Source organism: Bacillus rossius, chromosome 6, assembly GCF_032445375.1.
Source record: "Bacillus rossius redtenbacheri isolate Brsri chromosome 6, Brsri_v3, whole genome shotgun sequence".
NCBI classification, from domain to species: domain Eukaryota; kingdom Metazoa; phylum Arthropoda; class Insecta; order Phasmatodea; family Bacillidae; genus Bacillus; species Bacillus rossius.
Genome location: NC_086334.1, coordinates 25,370,556 through 25,393,914, shown reverse-complemented (window position 1 = coordinate 25,393,914; position 23,359 = coordinate 25,370,556). Strand labels below are relative to the sequence as shown.

The window sequence follows — 23,359 nt, the reverse complement described above, 5'->3', positions numbered from 1 at the left end:
ATAATATGAATATATGTAAAATATTATTTATTAAGTTTGGCAAATCAATGTTTACAAAATAATGTTTACAAAATAATTATCAAGAGTTAAAACTAACTACATGTTGTGTATTGTCTGGAAACTGTTGTGTGTTGTTCCGAAAAGTGTGGTTGTGTTAGGTTGGTAGTGTGTGTGTTTTGGTACGTTGGTTGTCTGGCGTACCACGCTAGTCGTAAACAGTCTTGTGTGCAGTAAACAGGACATGTAATAGTGGCGACGAGGATTAAGTATTCCAGCTAATTGCCGCAGGGAAATGGGAAAATGGCATTAATTGGCTCAATTGGAGAGTTTGATGTGGGTCGGGAATCGTGGAGATGAGTACACCTTGTATAATATGAGTGATAAAAGCAAGCGTGGTCCACTGTGTGTGGAGGTTAGGTTGGATGGGAAACTAATCACCATGGAAGTTGACACAGGAGCAGGTTACTCTATTATTAGTAGACAGACTTTCAAACAGTTATGGCCAGAAGAGCCGCCCCTGATGAAGGGTAATTTAGTGCTACGTACTTGGTCGGAAGAACCACTGGAGGTGTTGGGCACTAAACAGGTGGAGGTGCAGTTCAAGGCCAGGAAAAGTATTGAAATGTGGTCTACTATTTCTAACGTCTACTTAAGGGCCTATATGTCCATAGCCCTAAGTCCTAGCGTAGTTTACACTAGCTGCATAATTTTCATGTTATTACATACAAGGTCCATGCTGTAATGGACAAGGGAGCTTGGCACTGGGTTGTGAACCATAAGGAAAAGTTTATTCAAGTCGACCTTATTTATTCCACTCTAACCAGACATTAAGTGTAATTTCACAATTTTATCCGAATACAAAACTTTATTACTTATATATTTATCTTGACAACAGTAAATAGAAAACTTTAAGTTTCCGAGATAATTAGCACTAGGACAAAATAGTGCTCATAAGACATTAAACATATATTCTCAATCACATTAAAATAGATAATTTACAATGATCGTAACACTTATCTCGACACGCGCACGTGCATGTGATACGCCACAGGGACACAAACGTCCCGCGTGTATAACAATCTACAAACTTATTTAAACGACAATTACACGACTGAATATGCTGGGCATGAAAGACAATACAGGTTTAAGCATTGAATGCCCATTAAACCCGCCTGTTTTCTTTCTAGCGAATAAACGCTTCATCTAATACCTTGCGAACGAACATTTAACTTTATCAAGACTGAACAGGGAAATGAATCCTTATCAAGTTCCCACTACAAACAATCTTCTTAATAGTTACGCTAGCATCTACAGCTCGATGCAACTGGCTACGTGGACCACTTACTGATTCAATTTACTTAACAAAATTTAAATGGAAAATTACATTTACGGTGACTCGTCACATTAGAATTATCAAGTAAGCCAACGTGATTTTAAAGAGCGACTTTTACAATTAATATCCACGCACGTGGCTGCGATTAACGACCCATGGCAAGGTCTCGAGGATTGAAGCTCCCTAATGAGTATTCAACATCAAATTCTCACAAACGCAATCCAAAACCGATGTAACCCAAACTTTAATTTTTTCCAGGTGGCAAAACATATAATTTAGAGGAAAAGAGAAATATCATTAATTTAAATCATGGATACGCAGAGCCACCGTCTGCCACGAACACCACAGTTATTGAATACTTGCCATGCTCGTTTTTCGCTGCCCCGCCGTCACTCGCCTAAGTCTTTTCTAGACCTCTACATTCGATTAGTAATTACAACAGTTACTAGTCGGTGCAGATCCAAACGAAGAATAAGGACGAGTCCGGGCTCTCCCGGGCTTAAATAACATGGCCCCGGCCAGGCGCGCACGCGCAGAACCCAGACTGGAGGGGATACAAGAAAGGAGTGAGAGGTGGAACTAGAGAGAGAAAGCCTAACGGAAGACGGGATAACAGTGGCCGCGCCCTGACGTCATCGTCGACGTGGCTGTTGCAGGTTTCAGTATATACCTCTGGAACTGTTGGTAGTACAAGGTAAGGGCCCTAGTTTGTTGGGCCGTTCGTTGCTACAGCCACTAGGCATAACACTAGTTGGGGTTAATCGTGTTGGGGTGTGCTGCAATGACAACATGTTAGATATTATGTTGAAGCAATACCCCTTAGTGTTCAGGACAGATGAACTTGGGATGTACAGAGGACCAAAAGTGTCACTAGCGGTAAAACCCGGCAGTTAACCTGTGTTCAGGAAGTGCCGATCGGTAGCGTTTGCACTAAGGGAAAAGGTTCGCTGTGAGATTGATAGACTGGTGGAACGGGGTATGTATGAACCAGTAGCTTTTTCCAGATGGGCAACTCCATTGGTGCCTATAGTGAAACATGATGGATCAGTGAGGTTGTGCGGGTACTATAAGAGCACAGTGAACAATGTTGCGTTAGCGGAAGTTTATCCCTTGCCTACTATCAATGAAGCTTTTGCAATGCTGGAAGGTGGACAGATTTTTACGAAACTTGACCTTGAGGAGGCTTATTTGCAAGTGACGGTGGACAAAGTGACGGCAGAGTTACTAACGGTTAACACCTTGAAGGGGTTGTTTCGGGTACGGCGATTGCCTTTTGGGGTCAGTAGTGGCCCTGCCATCTTCCAGCGGCTAATGGAAATGTTGCTAGCCGGAGTCACTGGTACAGTGGTATTGTTGGACGATATTTTGATCAGTGGTAGGGACGAACAGGAATTGATGGTACGTGTTGAGGAAGTGCTGAGGAGACTAGAAAATGCAGGGTTGGTACTAAAAAGGTCAAAGTGTCAGTTTGCGGTGAATGCCGTTACCTTCTTGGGTCATCTGGTGGATGGCAATGGGGTACACCCCATTCTAAGCAAAGTAGAAGCCATACATAAGGCACCAGTGCCACAGAATAAGAAAGAACTACAAGCTTTTTTGGGGATGCTAAACTTTTATGACAGGTTCTTGAAAGGTCGAACTGAAGTTTTGGAACCGCTGCATCGGTTACTGGATGATGCTGCAAGTTGGAAATGGACAGAGAGACATGTGGAAGCCTTTGAGAAGGCGAAACAGCTTTTGCAGTCTGACCAAGTGTTAGTACACTATGACTTGGATAAACCGGTGATTGTGACATGTGATGCCTCGGACTATGGAGTTGGAGCAGTATTGGCACACCAGATGGAAGATGGCTCGGAGGCACCCATAGCATTTGGATCCAGGACATTGCAGAGAAGTGAACGAAATTATGCACAACTTGATAAGGAAGCTTTAGCTGTAATGTTCGGAGTAACAAAGTTCAAGCAATACCTTATTGGCAGACCATTCAAGATTGTAACGGATCACAAGCCCTTGCTTCGGTTACTGCATCCAACGAAGACCATTCCTGAGTCTCTGTCTCCAAGGTTGTTGCGGTGGAGTTTACAGTTGGCCATGTTTGAATACGAGCTTGAATATCGGCCAGGATCTCAAATCGGTCATGCGGATGCATTAAGTAGATTGCCAGTCCAGGTCCCAGAGGTCCAAGTGCCAAACCCCCCAGAAGTTCTGCTGTTGGAGGAAGATACACGGGTGCTGATGCTGCAAGATTCACCTCGTCTGATCCTGGAGCCCGGGGCCATAGCAAGAGAAACAGTAAAGGATTCAGTTTTATCTGCCGTGATACAGTTTGTCAAGACGGGATGGCCAGGTAAAGGCGTGCCTGAATTGCAACCCTACTATGTGAGGCGGGATGAATTGTCAGTTCACAAGGATTGTCTGCTATGGGGCAACAGAGTAGTTATACCCCTCAAGTTACGACCGGACATGATGGCCATACTTCACGCGAATCACGATGGGGTGGTCCGGATGATGGCAGTAGCACGAAGCTATTTTTGGTGGCCTAAATTAGATGCACAGATTGAGGAGGCAGTCGGTGGTTGTGAAGGGTGTCAGAGATGTGGAAATAACCCACCGAAGGTCGAGGGGTCTTGGCTGCCAACAGGGAAGCCATGGAGCAGGGTACATATGGATTTTGCGGGGCCGTTCCAAGGAATGCAGTTCCTTGTTGTGGTGGATGCATTCTCAAAATGGCCGGAGGTGCGACGGGCCACAAGTATGTCAGCCAATGTGGTCGTACAGAAACTACGTGACATATTTAGCTGTCACGGACTTCCAGATGTGCTAGTGGCAGATAATGGAACAGCATTCCGCTCACAGGAGTTGCAACAGTTTCTGGCAAATAATGGTGTCAAAATGTTGTTTTCTCCCCCCTACCATCCGTCCAGTAATGGCTTAGCGGAGTGAATGGTACAGACTGTTAAGCAAAAGCTTAGGAAGATTACACAGGATAACTGGAAAACACGGGTGGCACACATTTTGTTGTCATTGCGGACAACGCCTAGCGCAGAAGCAACCAAAACACCTGCAGAACTGTTGATGAACAGGTCATTACAGACTGCCTTGACCAGACTTCACCCGTCTTCATGGGTAGATGACCATCAGTGGTCAAATGCTGCTATCACCCAGAAAAGTAGACAGTTCCACTCAGGTGATGAGGTGTGGTTTCGAAATTACGCAGCCGGGCACAGGTGGTTAGTGGGATGGATCACAGGCAGGGAAGGAAACAGAATCTTTGTAGTACGGGATGAACAAGGCCATGAATATAGAAGGCATATTGACCAATTACGACATCGCACGGCTCCCTCGTCACAACAGGAGGACCGGGAGCTGCTCAGCCCAGTCGCGTCCAGTGAATCTTCACCTGCCAGTGGTGTTCCAGGGAAATAGGGTACAGCAACTCAACTACCCGAGACACCAACATCGGCAGAGCAGCCAGTTCTGCAGTCCAGCCCAGTTGGGGCCGGTGAATCTTCTCCATTTAGAGGGTTTCCAGCAGAGCCAAATGCCGCGTCAGCAGTGCGTGGACACTCGGAGCGCCAGAGAAGACAGCCCATCAAACTGCAGGACTATGTAACATTTTAGGAGGGAGGGAACTGTTGTGTATTGTCTGGAAACTGTTGTGTGTTGTTCCGAACAGTGTGGTTGTGTTAGGTTGGTAGTGTGTGTGTTTTGGTACGTTGGTTGTCTGGCGTACCACGCGAGTCGTAAACAGTCTTGTGTGCAGTAAACAGGACATGTAATACTATATACATCCTTTTTAAATTTTCATGAGTCTTAACTTTTTTTGATAGTATCACTATTTGAATATCTTGTATCCTTTTGTTGTTTGCCATAGTCAATAAATTTCCATGTACCTATTTGATGATTTTTTTTTTTACTTTCATTCCTTTATACTCAACATTTTTGAGAATTCAGTGGGCTGAATAAGTAATGAGTAAATTCGTATAATTTTAATTATCAGTCATCAGATTAATTTACAGGTCTTAGTGAAATTGTATGATGCACCCAAAATCTGAGAACTTATTTTTTTACTTCTGTAAATCATGCCTATCCATTCGAAAAGCCAGTAGTAATTTGCAATATGATACCATACTTTCCACAGCCTACAAGAAAATTAGTGTGATCTTCCAAGAAAAGTAGAGAAGGAGAAATAAAAAATAAATCAACTGTAATTTCACTTCTTCCTTTAGTGTTAGTGTCATTTGAAGACACAATGTGCATTATAGTATTTTAAAAATTTGGTTGCACAAAGATTTTGGCTATAATTATTATATTGCACTTGTGTGGTAAAACAAGGGCATAGGAGTAGGAAATTGAGGAACTTAGTTTTTGATTCAAAAGTAATATTTCGGATTTTGTAAGCTTTTACACCATCATAGGTTATACTGTTCTTCACAGAGGCTTAAAATAACCTAGAATTTATGTAATAATTACAGGGCAAAACCCAGGGCATTAAATTTTTAAAAGTTTATTCTGCCTATCACTAGATGGTTGTGGCATTATGCTCATTTGGGGAGGTTGAGGTTGGGTTTTTTTTTTTTTTTTTTCCTCCAGTCCCTGGCACGAGATATTTTTATTAGCACTGAGTCTGTGCCCAAGTGGTTTGGAGCATATTTTAATCTTGGATGTTCCGCCTGGATTTATGACCATGAAATGTGAAACTGTACCTCTCTACCTATACAAAATTTTGGCACTTTGCTTATATACATAGCATAATCATAGATCAGTGCATTATTGGTGTGTAGTTAATGTTAACAGTGACTAATTATAGTTAAGTTTGGAGAGCACTAATGCTGTAATCACTTTTCTTGTGTATTTTTCTTTTTTGGGTCCATTGAAATGATATTGTAATTTATGCTTTTCTTTGTGAGTGACAACGTTGAAACATAACAAGTTAGTTAAAGCATTTATAATCATTAAACAACTTTGCCTACAAAAGTATTCCCATGTGCCTATAGTTGAAAACCATAGAAGCACTCGTGCATTTATTGTGAGTATAGTGTTATCATGCTTAGGTCATCTTTTGAATACATCTGTAATTAAGATCATTGTTTTGTGTGTAGCTTATGTGATTATAATTTTTGGAGTTACAATGTATGGCTGTTTACTTTCACATTTCATGGGAAATATTCTTTGAGTAAATGGCTGTAGGGTCATAAACAGACCTGTATGTTTTAGGGTGGTGATTTATAAATATGAATTAGAATGCAATATGCTGTTGATTAAGTTATTTTCGTCAACAAAATTTTTTATTTTATGACAAAATGTTTTCTCTATGATTTAATGTGTATAATTTCTGGCCACTTAATTTGTTTTGAAATCTTTTGTTTCAAGAAGTGGGAAAAAAAAATTATTTATAAAACAAAATTGCGTTTTATATAAGTTTGGAGTTTGTTCCAATTTTAGAACATTTTCAGTATGCTTTCGACCATCATCTGAAACAGATGTGATCATTAAGTCTTCTATTATTGAAAGTAAAACTATTGTTGATAGTACACATTTTAAATGAAGAATATTATACACAATAACTTTATGTGCTACTAACTCATTATACACCTAGGGGATACCATAGTAGATAGGATTCTCATTATTTTGTTTGCTCTTTGATCTGACCTAGCTGAGATATTTTTGACTTTACTGACTCCAGAAAATTTGTGTGTTGTAAATATACTTAATATATGATATAGTAAAGACAGGTACTAAAGAAATTATGATACTGGTATTTTTTTTGTTGGTAAACTTAAATATTATTGCAAAGGTTATTGTCATATTGTTTTGAACTGGCCAAAATTAATGTTTAGTGTTGCTTTCTATGTTCCGAGCTGTTAAATGTAATTTAGTGGGAATTATAGATTTTCAAAATTATATAGTTTCAGCAATAGTTTTGACGTCGACCGGGGTTACGCCCTCCCTAAGCCCGATGTGCCTCACGCCGTCGACACCCCTCTCCTCCCATGATCACACCCTCTATTTCAAACCTCCCGCCCCGTGTGCAGGTGTGTGTGCGTGTGAGCCTTGGCCCTGCAAGAGGCAGTAGCTTCAGTGCCACGTTCCCGTAAAAATGTAATTAAAATAATAAGTAATTGTAATGCAAACCTTTATCTTCATCTTTTTTAAATTCCTAAGTGTTTATGTTTTAAGTTGTAGTTAGTAAGGATGGTGCAGCGCCCCAGGCGGGCAACCCCGGAACTACCCGCAACTACTTTTTTGAACTTTAACGAATAAATTAAAAATAAGTTAAGTTTGGTAATGTTAAATCACTGTGGTCAGTTTTTGCTTAATGTTTAAGAGGGTTTTTCATGTTAATATGTTACCAGGTGGATACCTGGTAACATAACGGGAACTCAACGCTTCCCGGCAGCCATGATGCCCTGGCCTCGTCAGTCAGCTTCCATTCGCCGCCCGGGGTAGAAGGCCTGCGCGCGCCTCGTCAACTTCAATATTTTATTTTCACTGATCTGTTAACATCCGTCGCTCCGTAAATATTTCTTAAAACCTTTTTCTTTTCCTCGAGGTCTACCCCGGGAGGATGGCTCTTTAACGTAATTATTTAAATCCAGTTGGATATTTTATTTCGTAATACGTAACAAACTTTCGAGGCCAGACCACGAGGTGACCTGGTCAGCCTTTAAGCCGGGGTAATATTCCTGTTGCCATGGTATTTCAGTGTATCAGTGAATAACTCTTTTCATGTAATTAATTATGTAACATTTTATTTCTTCGTGCCGCTCGACATCAATAAAGAGCTTTCCCTAGACTTCTGTTAGTTTCACTGAGCAGCCGCGTGCGGAATCTTCTGAGTCCCGAGGCGTGTGGGATGCCTTAAGAGCCCACTAGTGCTACTGCACAAAGGGGGAGTCGAGCCTAGTCCCCACACGGGTAACGTCACGGCCCCGAGCGAGGAGTCTACGGCCGGGTCCACGTGCCCCTACACGTGGTGGCACCCAAGTTACGCAATTTCAATTGATCCAAACCCCCCCCCGTAACAACAGTTTATTTCAATCTTGTCATAATTTGTACCTTGCTGTATCAAGATACTCTGAGTTTAGCACTGACGTTTGCAAATATTTTTAAAGTACTTAATACATGTCTTTTTGAGTTAGTTAATAAAATTTTGAAAGTTTATTTAAAATGCATACATGGTAAGTTAAGGTAAGATAATTTGTTAGCTAGATGAAGCTAGAAAAAAAACAAAGATTTTACTGTGTGCTCTTGTTGTACTGTGACATTACCATCAACAAATTTTAAGTTTTTCTGTACACTTTATGAACTTTACAGTTTGAAGTTGATACCATGGGGATACATTTTAATCTGTACGAGTTTGTGCTGACGGAAGATGAATCACTTTTTGAACACTCCACCAGCACAGGAAATGGGAAGGATGTCGTCACTGCTGCGAAGATTTGGCATTTGCCTTCTGTTCAATTTGAAGGAATATGGGAAACACTAATTATGGAACCAGGCATAAAAACCAAGGTTTGGCCTTCAACTTGTTCTTATGATTTGTGATTTAAGAGGCCTGCCTCGTCAGGGATGTTTGTGTGTTATGAGGCGGGATGTGACAAGTGATGCTTGTGGGTATTTCTAGCGCTGTCTCTCCTCTAAATGCAAGGCTCTGTACTGTCGCTTATTCTTCTCACCGTACATTGGACAAACATGAAAACTTGAGCGTTGACCATAACATTATATGGCGGAGAAATGAGGATAAAGGTGTAATGAAATTTCCTTAAGTGCTTTCAAGAATCTGAACTAGTATTTTTATGCCTAAAAATTACTCTGAAAACACAACTTTTTATTTATTCTAACTCTTCTATGAATACTGTTTAAAAACTTAATACGGAAAACAAACCACTTTTCGGCCCTCAGTGAACACTTAAATGCTTTTTGTAAACAGACACCACTCGAATGTGTTGAGTAGTTTTCAAATTGCGTTATTTTTCCTGAAGCTCTGCGCACCGTATGTGTGCCCGGGTAGGCGGGCCGTTGAGATGCTGTGATAATGTTCTATACAGAATAGAGGATCTGTGGCAACCAGTATTTAGACCAGCTAATATTTGGCATTTCTTAAAATGCTTTCAGTTCTAAGAGCCCTTAAACTTGAAGCTTCATTAATTTATTTGTTGCTATTTATTGAGTGGTTCTCAATAGTTTCTGTTATCACAGTGTTATAAAAGAAAATTAAAAAAATCATTTAATGATCATATGTTCTTATAGTGTTCGTCTTTTGTTTTATCTTTCCTAAGAACGTGTGGATAAACTCTTAATAAGTGATTGCATGTTGTTATATTTTTTCCTTAGTTGCTGAGCTATGTGGAGACCATGCTATGGTTGTCAGATGCTGGGGTGAACAGCAAGATTATAGCATGTAATCGTTTGGTGCTGCTGCACGGGCCCCCAGGTACAGGGAAAACATCCCTGTGTAAAGCACTCAGTCACAAGCTCGCCATCAGGCTCAGGGACAGATATTCAAGCGGCATGTTCGTTGAAATTAATGCCCATAACCTGTTTTCAAAATTTTTCTCAGAGGTATGTAATAACACCACTCATACATGCACACACTGTGTATGTGTGTTTGTGAATGTGTGTGTATACATACATATATAATAGCTAGTAGGTTTCCCCAAAGAAATACAGTTTTTTGAGATTACGTCTTCCTTTTTGTCTGTGTGTGTATATGGACCCTCTCGTAAACTTAGCATTTGCTTAGCCAAATTCAAAGAAAAATGTCTTATTACAGTGGACTTTCCGATAACACAGGTCTGCGATGAAAAAGTTTTTTAAATAAATTTATCACAAACATGTAGATGTTGGTCTGTATATAGCAAATATAAACTTTGTTTTAACGTATCACGTCACATTCTTTTTGCATAGGCTATAGATAAATATATAATAGTTTTTTTTTTAAAAAATTGATTCCATGATCTATATTTCTATTCTATACTCTTATGACCGACCATCCTATAGTCTATTGTTACTAACCTGCCTTTCCCCTGTGAGAAAAAGTATCAAAAAAAAAGTTTTATGTAGTCTATGACTAATCATAGTGGTTTAAACTGCAAAAAAAAAAGTGTAATAATAGATTTTGTACATTTTTTTAGTAAATCAGACAATTGAATAAAATTTAATCTGTGTGTGTATATATATATATATATATATATATATATATATATGTGTGTGTGTGTGTGTGTGTTTGTGTGTATATGTATGTATGTATGTATTTGTAACATACACCAAAATGTCTATATGCACCCCATTGTTTTTCAGAGTGGTAAATCAGTCACACAGGTATTCACAGCTCTCGAAGAAAAGATTTCTGCATATAGTGATACATTTTTCTGTATTCTAATGGATGAAGTTGAGAGTTTCACTCACGTTCGTCAAAGCAACTCAGGAGACCCTTCTGATGCAATTCGAATAGTCAACGCTATTCTAAACCAAATTGACAGTATTAAAAGGTAAGTATCATGTACCAGTCTGTGTACATAAGTAAATGTAAGGAATTGTTTGTCATAATGCATTATACATGCTGAGTGGTGGTGTTATTATTTAAAAAATTATGTAATTCAATATTGATATCCCATGTTTTATTCTGCTGATTCTTGTTTCATTGTTTAAGAAAAAGTAGTATTTTTTTTTTCCAGCTCTGATTCTTTACTTGATGCAGAAGCCAGTGTTGGCAATCTCTTGCTTTACTGTTGCTTCATCTTGATGTTTGCACAGGCATTTTGATGTAATGCAGCATTTTGCTGTAGGTATTCCAGGGATTTGCAATTTTAATTCATGTTAGGTAATGTTCGAAATGTTTTATCTACGATTTTGTAGGACTACTATCCTGAGTAAGGTCATCTCTCATTGCATTCCCTCTAGCTTGCCTATACCCTTTTATCCAGCAAGAATATACTAAATTGCATCTGATTATACTAACATTGTGAATTTTCTTTCATTTTTAGGTATTCAAATGTTATTCTACTTGCCACATCTAACCTCACGGACTCAATAGATCCAGCTTTCTTGGATCGTGCTGACATAAGCCAGTATATTGGTCTTCCACCTCAGCAAGGGATTTATCAGATATATCTGTCTACCTTGAAGGAATTGGAAAGAGTGAGTTTACTTTTATATATATATATATATATATATATATATATATATATATATATATATATATATATATATATATATATATCTTGGTACAAGATCACATGTTGCTTGAAATATATTTGCTGCCATGGTACATATTCCACACTAAAACAAATTAAAATCATTAACAGTAAAAGGTCTTTAATCCGGCATGTCGGAAAACACGGCCATGATGGGTTATTGATCTCAAAATAGTTTTAACTGGAATACCAAGGGTGAAATTGTGAAATGTAAACTGTTGGAAAGGAAATATGTGTGTGGAGTCCTGTGGTTGCTTTATGCCCCTAAATGGTGGGTTCAAACATGGCTTTGGTAGTTTAAAATGTTAAAACATATACATCCAACTTAAATGTGAAAACTTGGGAACATTATTTTCTAAATATCACTGTGTGGGTAGTCAGTAATGAGTAAGCATCTCACAATTTTGCAGCTGTTGTTATAAGTTCACACTGTTAAATACTGAATGAAATATGTGTTTATAATTGGTATGTTAAGAGTTGGGATATTTACATGATTATTCATGCATTGTTTTGTTACAAGCCAACATTAAATATAAGCAAGCATTGAACTTGCAACACTTCTAATGTATGTGTGGCATCTTTCCTCTTTGTTTTGTAGACAAATCTGATATCAAAAATGGGTGATGAATGTCCCTCTACTGTGGCTCTACTTTCATCGCTCGAAAACCGTGTTTCTTCTTGCATATACAGTACTGAAAGACTGTTGGAAATTTCAAGGTAAATTTCAGTTTGTTAGAACTAGAACATGCTTACCACAAAAGTTTTCTGAAAACTGCTTTTTTGTAATGGTTATATATATTTCTAGCTATTGTATTGTTTATCGAAAGATTAAAACATACACAATATCAACTACTGGTACGCTGCATTGCACAAAACCAACAGGTCAGGACAGCCATCCTAATTTGAAATGCAGGTCTTTTCAGTTTGTTATAAAATTGATGTCGACCGGGACTTCGCCCTTGTGAGCCTGGTAATACTTTGCTACCTTCCTGACCTTCACCAGTCATTTTCCTGCGTTTGTATCGCCATAGTACGTAAGTGCCACAGTTCCGGAAGACACCTGGCCACATTCAGGGTTACAAACCCCTTTTCATTAAATAAGTAAAGTTGTGTATTCCTTTCTTTTGATCCCCAAGGTTTTTTTTTTAAAGCATACTAGCTTGGAGCACCCATAGTTGGCAGAAGCGGGCAGTATTTTTAATCTCGTATATTAAATACCTGTATATTAATTATTAACGAGGGTGTGGGAGAACGTTCCTCAATTATGTAAGTGTTTTTGTGTATTTATGTTTTAAGTACCCATGGCACAAATTTAAATAAGTCAAATGGTTCTTTGCTTGACATGGAGATGCCATGATGCTCTGGAAAGCGTGCTCTGCATGTATGTATTAGCATTTTTCCTCACAGTGCTGAAGTTTGGACTGTTTTATTTTATTTTCAGGCACAGTGCAGGACTGAGTGGCAGAACTTTGCGAAAGATTCCCCTTGTAGCATTTTCAATGTTACGTTCAAGGAAAAATGTGAAGCTTGGCGAGTTCCTTAATGCTATGAAAATTGCTGTTACTGCCCACCACAAGTCTACAAAAAAATGAATTTTTGGGACTAGCATGCAGCTAAGTTTTCTACAGATTTAAGGAGTTTGAGAAAATCTATTTAAAATATCTGAGCATTTCTGAGCAATGTTCTAAAATTTGCTAGCTAAAGTGCACATGTTTTCTTTTTAGAGAACTTTTAAGGTAATAAAAAAAAATCACTTAAAAACTGATAATTTAATTTGAATGTTCTACTGAGAAAATATTCGTGCTAATCAAATGATGACTCACTTTGTTTTGAGGCTTAGGATGGAGAATTAAAATGAAATTGGTTACAGCATAGACGAGACCATAAATCAGCATCTCCTATGGAAGACTGTAGAAGCTCATATCAGTTACAAATATTCAAATCCTTCAACCCATTAAAGAGTTTTCCAATAACAACTTATTTAATTTAAACATACTTTCACAGCACTATGACAGAACTGTAAATCTGTGGCTTCGCTGTGAATTCCATGTACATATTTTGTTTTATTGCACCCTGAAGCTTTCTTCAGTGGAACAAAAAAAGAAGTGAGAGGAAAGGAAGACACAAATTGAGACTAATGTCGAAAACCTGCCTTATACAGACAAATGATGCAAATGAGGAATAAATATAGATGAGTAAAAACCACATAGTGTGCTTAAATTAAGTTAAAATGTTGTGCCTTGTGAAGCATTTACTAGCTTTACAGTCATTGTATCTGTGATAGACTATGACAGAAACAGAATGTATGTTAATATTCACGATCATCTTAAAAATATGATTAGTACTGCAAACAGTAGAAATTTAACAAACAATTGTACGGAATTTGTGTCTAGCCATCCAATTGTTAGTAGAAAATTACATTACTTAATAAACAATTTTTTTTTTCTCTTTGTAAATGCTGTAGGGTTAAGTACCTTCACAATTTTTGATGACATTAGCTTTAGAAAGCTTATAATGTGACATGTGCCCAGTTTTGCTGTCTGAATGATGATGAAATGTTATCTACGTTAAATGGAATTAGGTAATAAATGGTTATTGGTGTTCTTTATCCAAATACAGGTTATTGTCAGAGTGAATGTGTTAAGGATGGCTTATCAATTGTCAAAAATATGAATAATGCTTTGACAACTTTGTATGAAATAGCATTATACCTGCCTAAGGAGGGTTCTAATGTCTATCTTATTAATTGAATAAAAAATATTGTACATAAAGAATTCCTTATGATTTGGAAATGCCACCATGAAATAGAATTAATCATTGTCATTAAGCTGAGTTCGAATTAAAGTCATTACATAACATAGTCATACATAAAACTATTGTTGCAGTACATCCTATGAAACATGTATCATCATTTAATTTCCAAAATACTTGCAGTCTATCCTGCATGCAGTATAACTACTTTATTTTAATTAAAAAGACTTTTTGGCAAGTGTGAGAATGAACCTTAACTTTAAGTTTTGTGATTGTTGCATCCAGTGTCTCACTTTTGGAAGGGTACATGTTCCAGATATAAAATGTAAAGTATTGGTGGTTTCATCTCGCTTGTCCCATTGTAATCCCCGATTTTCTGTTCATGTAGATATTTTTTTTGTATGGGTGGATCACTGGACTTCTCAAACTCTCTAATACCATTTAATTATTCCTTGTTAATTATTTTAGTCTTTATTATTTAAGTTTGGATTCAAAGTATGCATTAAGATTCAAACTTGAGAAAAATTAGAATTTGAACCTAGGTTAGTTTTTTTGGGTATGTTTTGTTTGTGTTTTGTAATGACATTCTCTCAGTAGTTGTGACTGAAAGGAGCTTCATTGCTTCCTATATCTTTTCCAGTTTTCTCACATTACCTGTTTTTTCAACAATAGTATGTATTGAACTCTCTCTCTCTCTTTTTTTTTTTTTTTTGCTGACTCATATTTATCAACAAAAAATGTCAGGTTGAATTTACTTAGTATAAATTATGTCAAGTGTGTACAGTAATTTATTTTTGTAGTATGGTACCATTAATTTCTACTTACTTTTTTTTTGTTTAGGCTAGGCATTCAATGAGGAATGTATAAAATTGTGTAAATGAAATACTTAATGTGTGATTACTTCTAGCACATTGTAAATGTAAGAATGTCAACCTTATGGATTCACAGCAAGTTTGCCAACTGGTCCTGTTATTCAAACAAATTAAAAGCCAGTTTTAATGTCTAATACTAGATACTATAAAAACTCACAAAGGAAACAAAATAAAATTCCATTCAAACAGCCTGACTGAAGATTCTGGCTGAGCTCCGCTGTACACAAAATCATAAAACATTTTGATTACAAATAAAATGGATTTACTACAAAGCATTGTAATTTAAACAACTATAACATTCAAAAAATATATTTGGGCTAATTTCTTTCAGTGCACTAGAGCTTTACAGATTCACATATCCACCATTTCCGAACTGATACGGGGTGGGGGAACATTTTGGTTAAAAATATTTTTAAAAATATATTGGAGTACGCTAAAAGTCTCATTCTTAGAAAAGAATGCAATGCTAATTGCACATGCATTTTAGTTTCAGTAAACAAAAGTTAATTAAAAAGAAAGATAACCTAAGATGTACAGAATGGGAGATCATTTTTTTTTAAACCAGCGGTAATAAAAAATACAAAAACCAGTGTGTGCTTGTCTGAAATTCACTGTCATAAAACATTTTGACAGTAAACAATTCAACAAATTGACATATCCATACATTAGCTCACTAGAAAACATCTAAACTACAACCAATTACAGAATTCGTAAATTTTTATTTAGAAAACATTCTTAATTTTTCAATTAACATATTTTCGTACCATTAACAATTCCACGTGCTGAAAAAAGTCTCTGCAGGTACACATAGGTAAGTACATGTATCAGAAAGACATAATTTCTGTTGTACAGAAATTAATTATTTATTTGCAAAATAAGATCCTTAAACAGGTAACTATGAATTATATTGATTTCACAAAATAGAAAGAGAATTTCAAATGTGCAAGATTGTGGGAATTTGTAGATGTTCACAATTAGAGAATGGTAATTACAATACCAAATTAATGCAAGTGGTGGCAAAAACTCACGATACCAAAACAGAAAGTTTGCTTTGCATGGAAAAATGTAAAAGTAATTCAGGTTATGTAAGTACATTATTTTTATATAATTCAACTTTGAAAACTTGACGTAAATTAATTTAAAAATGTCGGTCACAATATTACGGACATTTATTTTGCATTTTGAGCAGTTGGTATTTTCTGTTATTTTGTTGTGGCAGCCATGATTATAAATCAAGTCTTTGTTCGTACAGAACTTTACAGTGATGGTGATACATTTAATTACAATGTATTAAATTCAAGAATGTTATTAAAACAGGGTGTTTTAAGTTTGATGTGTACGGCAGGCACCCATATAAGAAATGATGTGAGTTCAAAGTATTTAGTACTATGAAATGTGAAAAGGGTACTCATAAATTTTAAGGTTATGGCGTATACTTTAATTTTTTAGTAGTATCAGCTGAAAATTAACAAGCGTATTGTGAATCAGCAGAAATGCCAATTCAACTAAATACCGGCATAATTGGCTTCCTCTGATTTGTATCGGTATAGCTTTACTTTTCACATAATTTTTTTGAATTCATTCACATTCTGTTAAGAAAACAGTTTATAGATAACAATTTTTTTTTTTAATTTTACTAATAATCAGTGAATACATATCTGTAATAAAACTTCCATTAAGCATTTATCAACTACTCCTAACTTATGCAAAAATTATGTAACTTAACATTCATTACAAATTTCATGGAAAACTGATGCAAGGGAAGACATGTTCTGCGATGTGTTATAGGTACTTAAATAAAAACAGGAATAACTAATATTGATTATTTTTTTAGACATAAAATCCTGATGTGATTTAAAGTTTACAAGATTTTGAATCATTCCTGAGGATTGTGAACAAGTAACTGTCATTATTTACATTAAAAGGCTGTCTCATGCTTTTTTTTTTGTTTTGGTCCCCCCCCCCCCCCTTTCCCACCCCCGCAATATTTCCCCATTGCATTTTTCAATGGGTATTTTTAACATTTTAACTCTATACCTTCCTTGCATTTGTTTTTCTTGCATAAATATTTTCAACCGATGTTCACTTAGTGTAATATCATGGATTTAAAAAAAGGCGCACAAGTCTTTGTAATTATCATCACTTGCACAACTATTCACACCCATGATATAACACACAGTGAATATCTGTTGAAAATATTTGTGGCAGAACAACAAATGTAAGGGAAGTAATAAGTTAAAATTTAAAAGAAAAGTAGATAAAAAAAATTATCATGGTGGTTGAAACTCAACCCTAAGGCCTGGCTAAAACCTCCATCTTGGGTTATTATTATACTTTGTCTTTGTTTAGCTTTTTTAGTTCTATAGCAGTCTGATAATAAGGATACAGTTTTAACAGTATAGAAAAATAATCTATTATTATTTAAAGAGGCTGCTTGCAGCAATCGAAGTTAGAATTAGTTGGAAAAGGTGGAGTGCTTGGGATACAATTGTAACTCACTTGCTTTGCCATTGCAAAATCGCAACTGTGAAACATGAATGATTAATGTAATACGCCTCCCCCCTTGCCCACGGAGCAATCCAGCTGATATTTGCACATGCCTGCTAGTAAATTAACTATTTTTTTTTTCTCCTAGCCTAATTAAAACTAAGTGTATTTGTTTGGTAGCATAATTGATGTCATGACTATTGTAACTAGTTTAGTTGGGTCTAGGTAGAATTTTCATACACAGGGAAATCCCTGGGCACATTCATGCAGGGTTAAATTCTTGCAAGCATTAAGCAGGCAGGTTCAACACAGGACAGGAAGGATGGTCTGGAAGAAGAGTTGGTCGGAGCAGAAAGTTTCAACCGTGCTGGGGGTCGGGAACTTGGATCTTGCAGCCCGCAGCGGTGTACGTGCGTGTCTGGATTGGTACCTGTGGCACATGTGCCTCTGATGGGAGCGACTTCATTCGTCACACTACGGCTGCCAGTTACAGTCAGCACACACAATTAAAACTATAGAAAAGATGGTGCTGAATGCATACTAATAAGACTTATTGTGAATTAAATTATGTTAACCGTGAACTAGCGCATAGTGTCATTCCAAAAGGTATAGTGTTGCAGGTAGCATGACGTCAGTAAAACCTACTAGTATTGCATTCCTGCAGGAAGCCATTGAAAATGGACATTGCTCATGCATCTTATACTAAAAATTAAGCAGAGCTTGGCATGCTTTATTTTTAGCTGCAATAGGGGGTCATAAATATGCAAAATTATATTTTTATCACTTAAGTTTCAAGATGTTAATTAATTTAAATATATTAATATTCCAATACTAAATTCTCAAGTTTTCTCACAAGAATCCATTGGAAATGGATATCACATACACTAGTCCCTAAAACACACTCTGAGTAAACTTTAATTTTGGCGCAAGTGGGAATTATTTGTGAAAAGATGTGAAAGTTACAAAAACATGTAAAAGAAAAATGTTTTCAAATCTTTTGCCACAGCAATAAATCGCAAAAATGTTATTAAAGTTTATCCTGTGTCTATTTACTTTCCTTAAGCCTCTTTATTCCCCATTACAGGTTACCCAATACAGGTCCCGATTTTTTCTCTTATTGGCAACTTTGGTTGCACAGAGATAGTGTTTGCTAATGTTGCATTGCATAGTATTTAAGATCTCATGAACTGATGTAAAAGTTGTAGTCCTTGTATAAAACATTTGAGTATTTTTTAAGTAATACTAATGTTATGTTAACGTAACAAAAAAAATTCTGGAAACCAACACATGTTGGGAATGAGGTGGTCAGCTGTGGATGAATTCAATACTGCGGGCTGTAGCCATCACACGAGCTATTTGTTTACTTATCTTGCAGCTCCTGTAGTGAAATTAATTTGGATTTATGCAAATATTTTCTTCTTTAATATCTAAACTTTGAACTATCATATTTTAAATTTTAAACTTTGTCTTTCGTAAAAATAGAAACTTTGAAAGAACATCCCTATTTAAACAAGTTATATAATGATTTGATAACCCAAAAAAATTCACACAACCTAGCAACAACACAAAAAAACATTGTAATACAAGAGAACAAAATACATAAACAATAAATATTGCAGAAAATTATGCATATTAAAGAAATCCATATCTGAATTTAATGTGTGTATCTAGATGTACAAAGGAAACTTTGTGCCTCAGCTTTCTGATTCAGTTTTTTTTTACTGGGTCAAGAGTTCTCTGTACATACTAAAACCTAGGACCCAGAAAAAATTTCTGGGTCTTACAAAATTAGACTACAAACTTACTTGGTAATCAACTTGTGAGTATAGAGCAAAACAATAAATTTTTGGTGTATTTGCATACAAATGCTTGAAATTAAAAACAATATTTTTATTTACAAAACATGAATAGAGAGTTAGAAAATATATAGCATAAAATTGTAAAAACAAAAAGTTACTAACACAAGTATCACAAATTTAGATTACACAGTTCACACTACCTATTGTAAAGACATCCCTCATAGTAAGAATTCTTAAAATGTTACAAAGATAAACTTAGTAAGTACATAAAATTTTGAGCAATTTTTTTTCTTCAAATTATAACATTAAGCTAGTTCACAACAAAACCTTAAGTTATTGCTTTACTTTGGTCATTCATATTTGTTAAAAATGTTTTCTTGCAAAATTTGAAACATGGTTCTGGTTTTATTATTACTCTTAGGGCCGGTTTCACAAAGTCTGTTTAAAGTTTCGGTTATCTAATCGAACGATTAATTTAAACAGGACATTAAAGTACTGATTATCATTTGACTGTTTCCCAACGTATTTTTAACAAGTGTTTAACTAAACAACGGTTAAGGGAAATATGGCAACCAGGCGATGACGTATCGGATCGCGATTGGCTGTCGTGCTACCTTCGTTTGTTACTTTTGGCCAGTGTTTAAGGTTCGGTTAGAGAAAATTGTAAACAAACATCAATATGGACGAAAATAAGCGGTAACTTGATGTAAAAAGTAATTTTTATGTTGGATACGATATTTCTGCATGAATGCAAAGGTATAGTGATGGAAAATAAAAATGGCAATTTCTCATAAACTATTTGGAATTTCTTATCTCCGGTTTTTTTTATTAAATTCAGGACGGTTTAGAGAATGGAATTAAGTTATTTTAGGATTTTTAAGTATATTCTTTAAGGAATACCCCTAAACTACATATTTACCGATAGCTGCCCTTGGACATTTATGTATATAACAAATATAAAATTAGGCCTACACACTACGTAAGTCTTCATACCTGTAGAAATAATTTTGATGTGGGTACAGTCAATAGCTCCGATTACTTTTGGAAACCGTGCCACATTGTAAAATTCTTCATGTAACAGCCGATATTGTTCATCTGTCTCAGGAAATGCAATATATTCTCTGCGGAGCATTGCTATCACAAGAGTAACCTTTTTTACAATACGACATACAGTGCTCTAGTGTAAACCGAAGTAATCACCAACGGAAATAAAATATCCATCAGATGCATAAAACCTTAAGGTTACTAGAAGTTGGTCAATAGGAGAGACAGAAAAATTCCTGAAAACAAAAATACTTGTTTATACTCACATGTTTACATAGCCAAATAAATTTCAAATGGAAGCTCACACAAAAAGTACTTTTTTTTGTTTGTAATAGATTAACAAGAAAAAAGCCATAACTAACCTGTCTGTGGGCACTTCCAACTGTCTTTCTATTTTTTGCAACAGTGCTAGGACCGTATTTTTGCTAAGCCGAAACCTCATTGCAAATTCACTGTCATTCATTTGAAAGTGATTTGGCCTTACTCGAAATATTCGTGGTCTATTTAAATAATCAACAATTTCTTCATCATCATCATCAAACAAAATGTTCAATTCATTCGCCATCATCACTGCGGCACTTCAATCAATTATCTCTGTTTTGCACACTATGTGGTTTCAAACAGCTTCAAAAATATACATAACCTCAAAACTATCAGCAGTAGCCAACTAATCAGAACCTCTTCTTGTGTTTAACTTAACCATTGGTTACCATCAGTTAATCATCCGATTGCTGTTAACCCTATATTGAGAAACAGGTAATTCTGCTAACCAGCACTTAAATTTTAATCAGAAGATAATCGGACGATAACCAGACTTTGTGAAACCGGCCCTTAGTCTGCATCCTATTTTAATGTATTGATTTATTTAAAGATGGTATTGAAAATCATAAATTTAGTGTGAAACATAAAAAAAATAGTGAACCTGCTGTACACATATTTCAACATTGACTGTTGAGGTTAAGTCATTTATATGTTTTTAATGGGACTGGTAAGCACAATAATAAAAGTGATTAATACTTAGCATTTTACAGAGACAACATGTGATCAAAATTATATCAATACAACCTTGCATGATTAAAAACATAGTTTCTTTGAATTTTAAAATTGAAAACAATTTTTTTTATATATATTTGTATTTGTTTCACATGCATATCAGTAGCAGAAAACAAATTAATAGTATGCAAATATTAAGTACAGAAATAAATAAGTAAACTCAAGTTGTGATGATATATAAATCTCTACCACCATGTGACACAGAAGAAGCTTGCTTGCTGCGTTTATCTGTGATGAAACAAACATTGTGACAAAAAAAAAGTCTATACAGACTACAAATTCTAGAGAAATTTGGTGTAAATGTGTTCCTAATATTATTGAACAGTAATACAGTTTTCCAGGTCACCATTAAAAATGGGTGAATAACTAGGGTTTAAAATGTAAATATGAGCTCATTTCATTACTATTTCAGGAATAAAACTATTTGAATATTTTTGTGTGAAATGGGTAGAATTTTCTTATTCATTTTAATTGCGACATGCTGAAAAAATTTTTATGGGATTCATATTGATGTCATTGCTGTTCTCACTATTGAATATTTTAGAACCCAGGAGGGATCAAAAAATGCAGTTATGGCAGGACTTTCAAGGTACACTGGTACAACTAAAAAAATTTACAGTTAAAATTTCTTTTTCCACAAAAAATCTAAAACTGTATTTTACTATTTTAATTGGAGAGTAATTGTATAATCATATTCAAACCGAAAATCCTATTCACACAGGCCCAGTAATCAGGCTTACTGATCAATAATGTAAACTTAATTGCTAGTGTCACATCTTATCTGTTGATTGATAATGTAAATAATTGTTTATTAGTAGTACGATAGTATTTACGATTGCCTTGATCTTACAATCATTAGACGGCCCTGAACAAGATGACCTCACATAACTTACACACTAATAATTGAGCTCAAGGTTTTATACTGTATATAATACGCACCTATACATCATCCAGTTACTTTTTTTACTAAGAAAAAGACATGTCTGGTAATAAAATAGTAACATTTAACAGTAAGGGTTGACTATGCTGCTAGAATAAAATAAAAATACAAAACGTATTGATAACTTACACATTTTATGCTGACAACATTAACTGAACGGATGATAAAACATTATTAAATGCATTATTCATCAAACCAACAAAAATGTGACTGGAATTTTTTGGGGAATTGTTTCATTTCCATTAAAATAATGACTGATCTTGATATGAATGAGCATACACAGAATTTCAATTCTGGAGGAGGAATGGGAATGGGGGTTTGATGGAACCACGTTGTATGTTGTTTTGCTTTCTTTGCGGGAATGAGAAGATTTTTTTTTGGAATAGGAGGGGGGGGGGATTCCCCTCTCTCCCATCCTGTGTACACCACTAATTTGAACATATAATTCTATGACTGCTGCTGCAAACATGAAAATTATGTTAGCTGTTTTCTTGCAAATGAATGACATTTAAATAAATGCTAGTTAATGCTACAGGATGATAAAAAAGTATTATAAAAATGACTTTTAAATGCTACTGTACTTATACACGTTTCGTTGCATTTCTAAAAAAAAATATATATATCACAGCCATCTATAAATACTACTAGTTTTTCGAGGTTTTATTTCTGTAAAAATACGCTTTCTATTGGCAAGGTATATATGAGTGAAATATATTTGCAAAATTTATTAAAAAGAACCCGAGTATAGCACCAAGAGCAGATCCCAGCTGTTGCATTGCACCACACCAGAACAGTTTTCGTCCATCTTCTTGCCTGAATACAGACGCCACTGATACTTTGATGTACGAGATCAAGCCAGTGTAAAGAATCCACACCAACAC

General features: G+C 35.8%; 2 protein-coding genes across 5 annotated transcripts in view; one reads left to right on the top strand and one right to left on the bottom strand.

Moving 5' to 3' along the window:
- LOC134532886 (pachytene checkpoint protein 2 homolog) overlaps positions 1-15,478 on the top strand; it is a 20,519-nt gene extending 5,041 nt beyond the window's left edge. Inside the window, exons 3-8 of one of the 2 annotated variants that reach the window (XM_063369894.1) lie at positions 8,651-8,848; positions 9,671-9,898; positions 10,637-10,827; positions 11,323-11,476; positions 12,131-12,249; positions 12,974-15,478. In XM_063369894.1, the coding sequence (XP_063225964.1) occupies positions 8,651-8,848; positions 9,671-9,898; positions 10,637-10,827; positions 11,323-11,476; positions 12,131-12,249; positions 12,974-13,124 (1,041 nt within the window). In that variant the 3' untranslated portion in view covers positions 13,125-15,478. The remainder of the gene's footprint in view (positions 1-8,650; positions 8,849-9,670; positions 9,899-10,636; positions 10,828-11,322; positions 11,477-12,130; positions 12,250-12,973) is intronic. The other variant, XM_063369895.1, reaches the window with a different exon arrangement.
- Positions 15,449-23,359, bottom strand: part of LOC134532885 (solute carrier family 52, riboflavin transporter, member 3-B) — a 32,039-nt gene continuing 24,128 nt past the window's right edge. For all 3 annotated transcript variants that reach the window (XM_063369893.1, XM_063369892.1, XM_063369891.1), the window contains exon 3: positions 15,449-23,359. In XM_063369893.1, coding sequence (XP_063225963.1) covers positions 23,162-23,359 — 198 coding nt within the window. In that variant the 3' untranslated portion in view covers positions 15,449-23,161.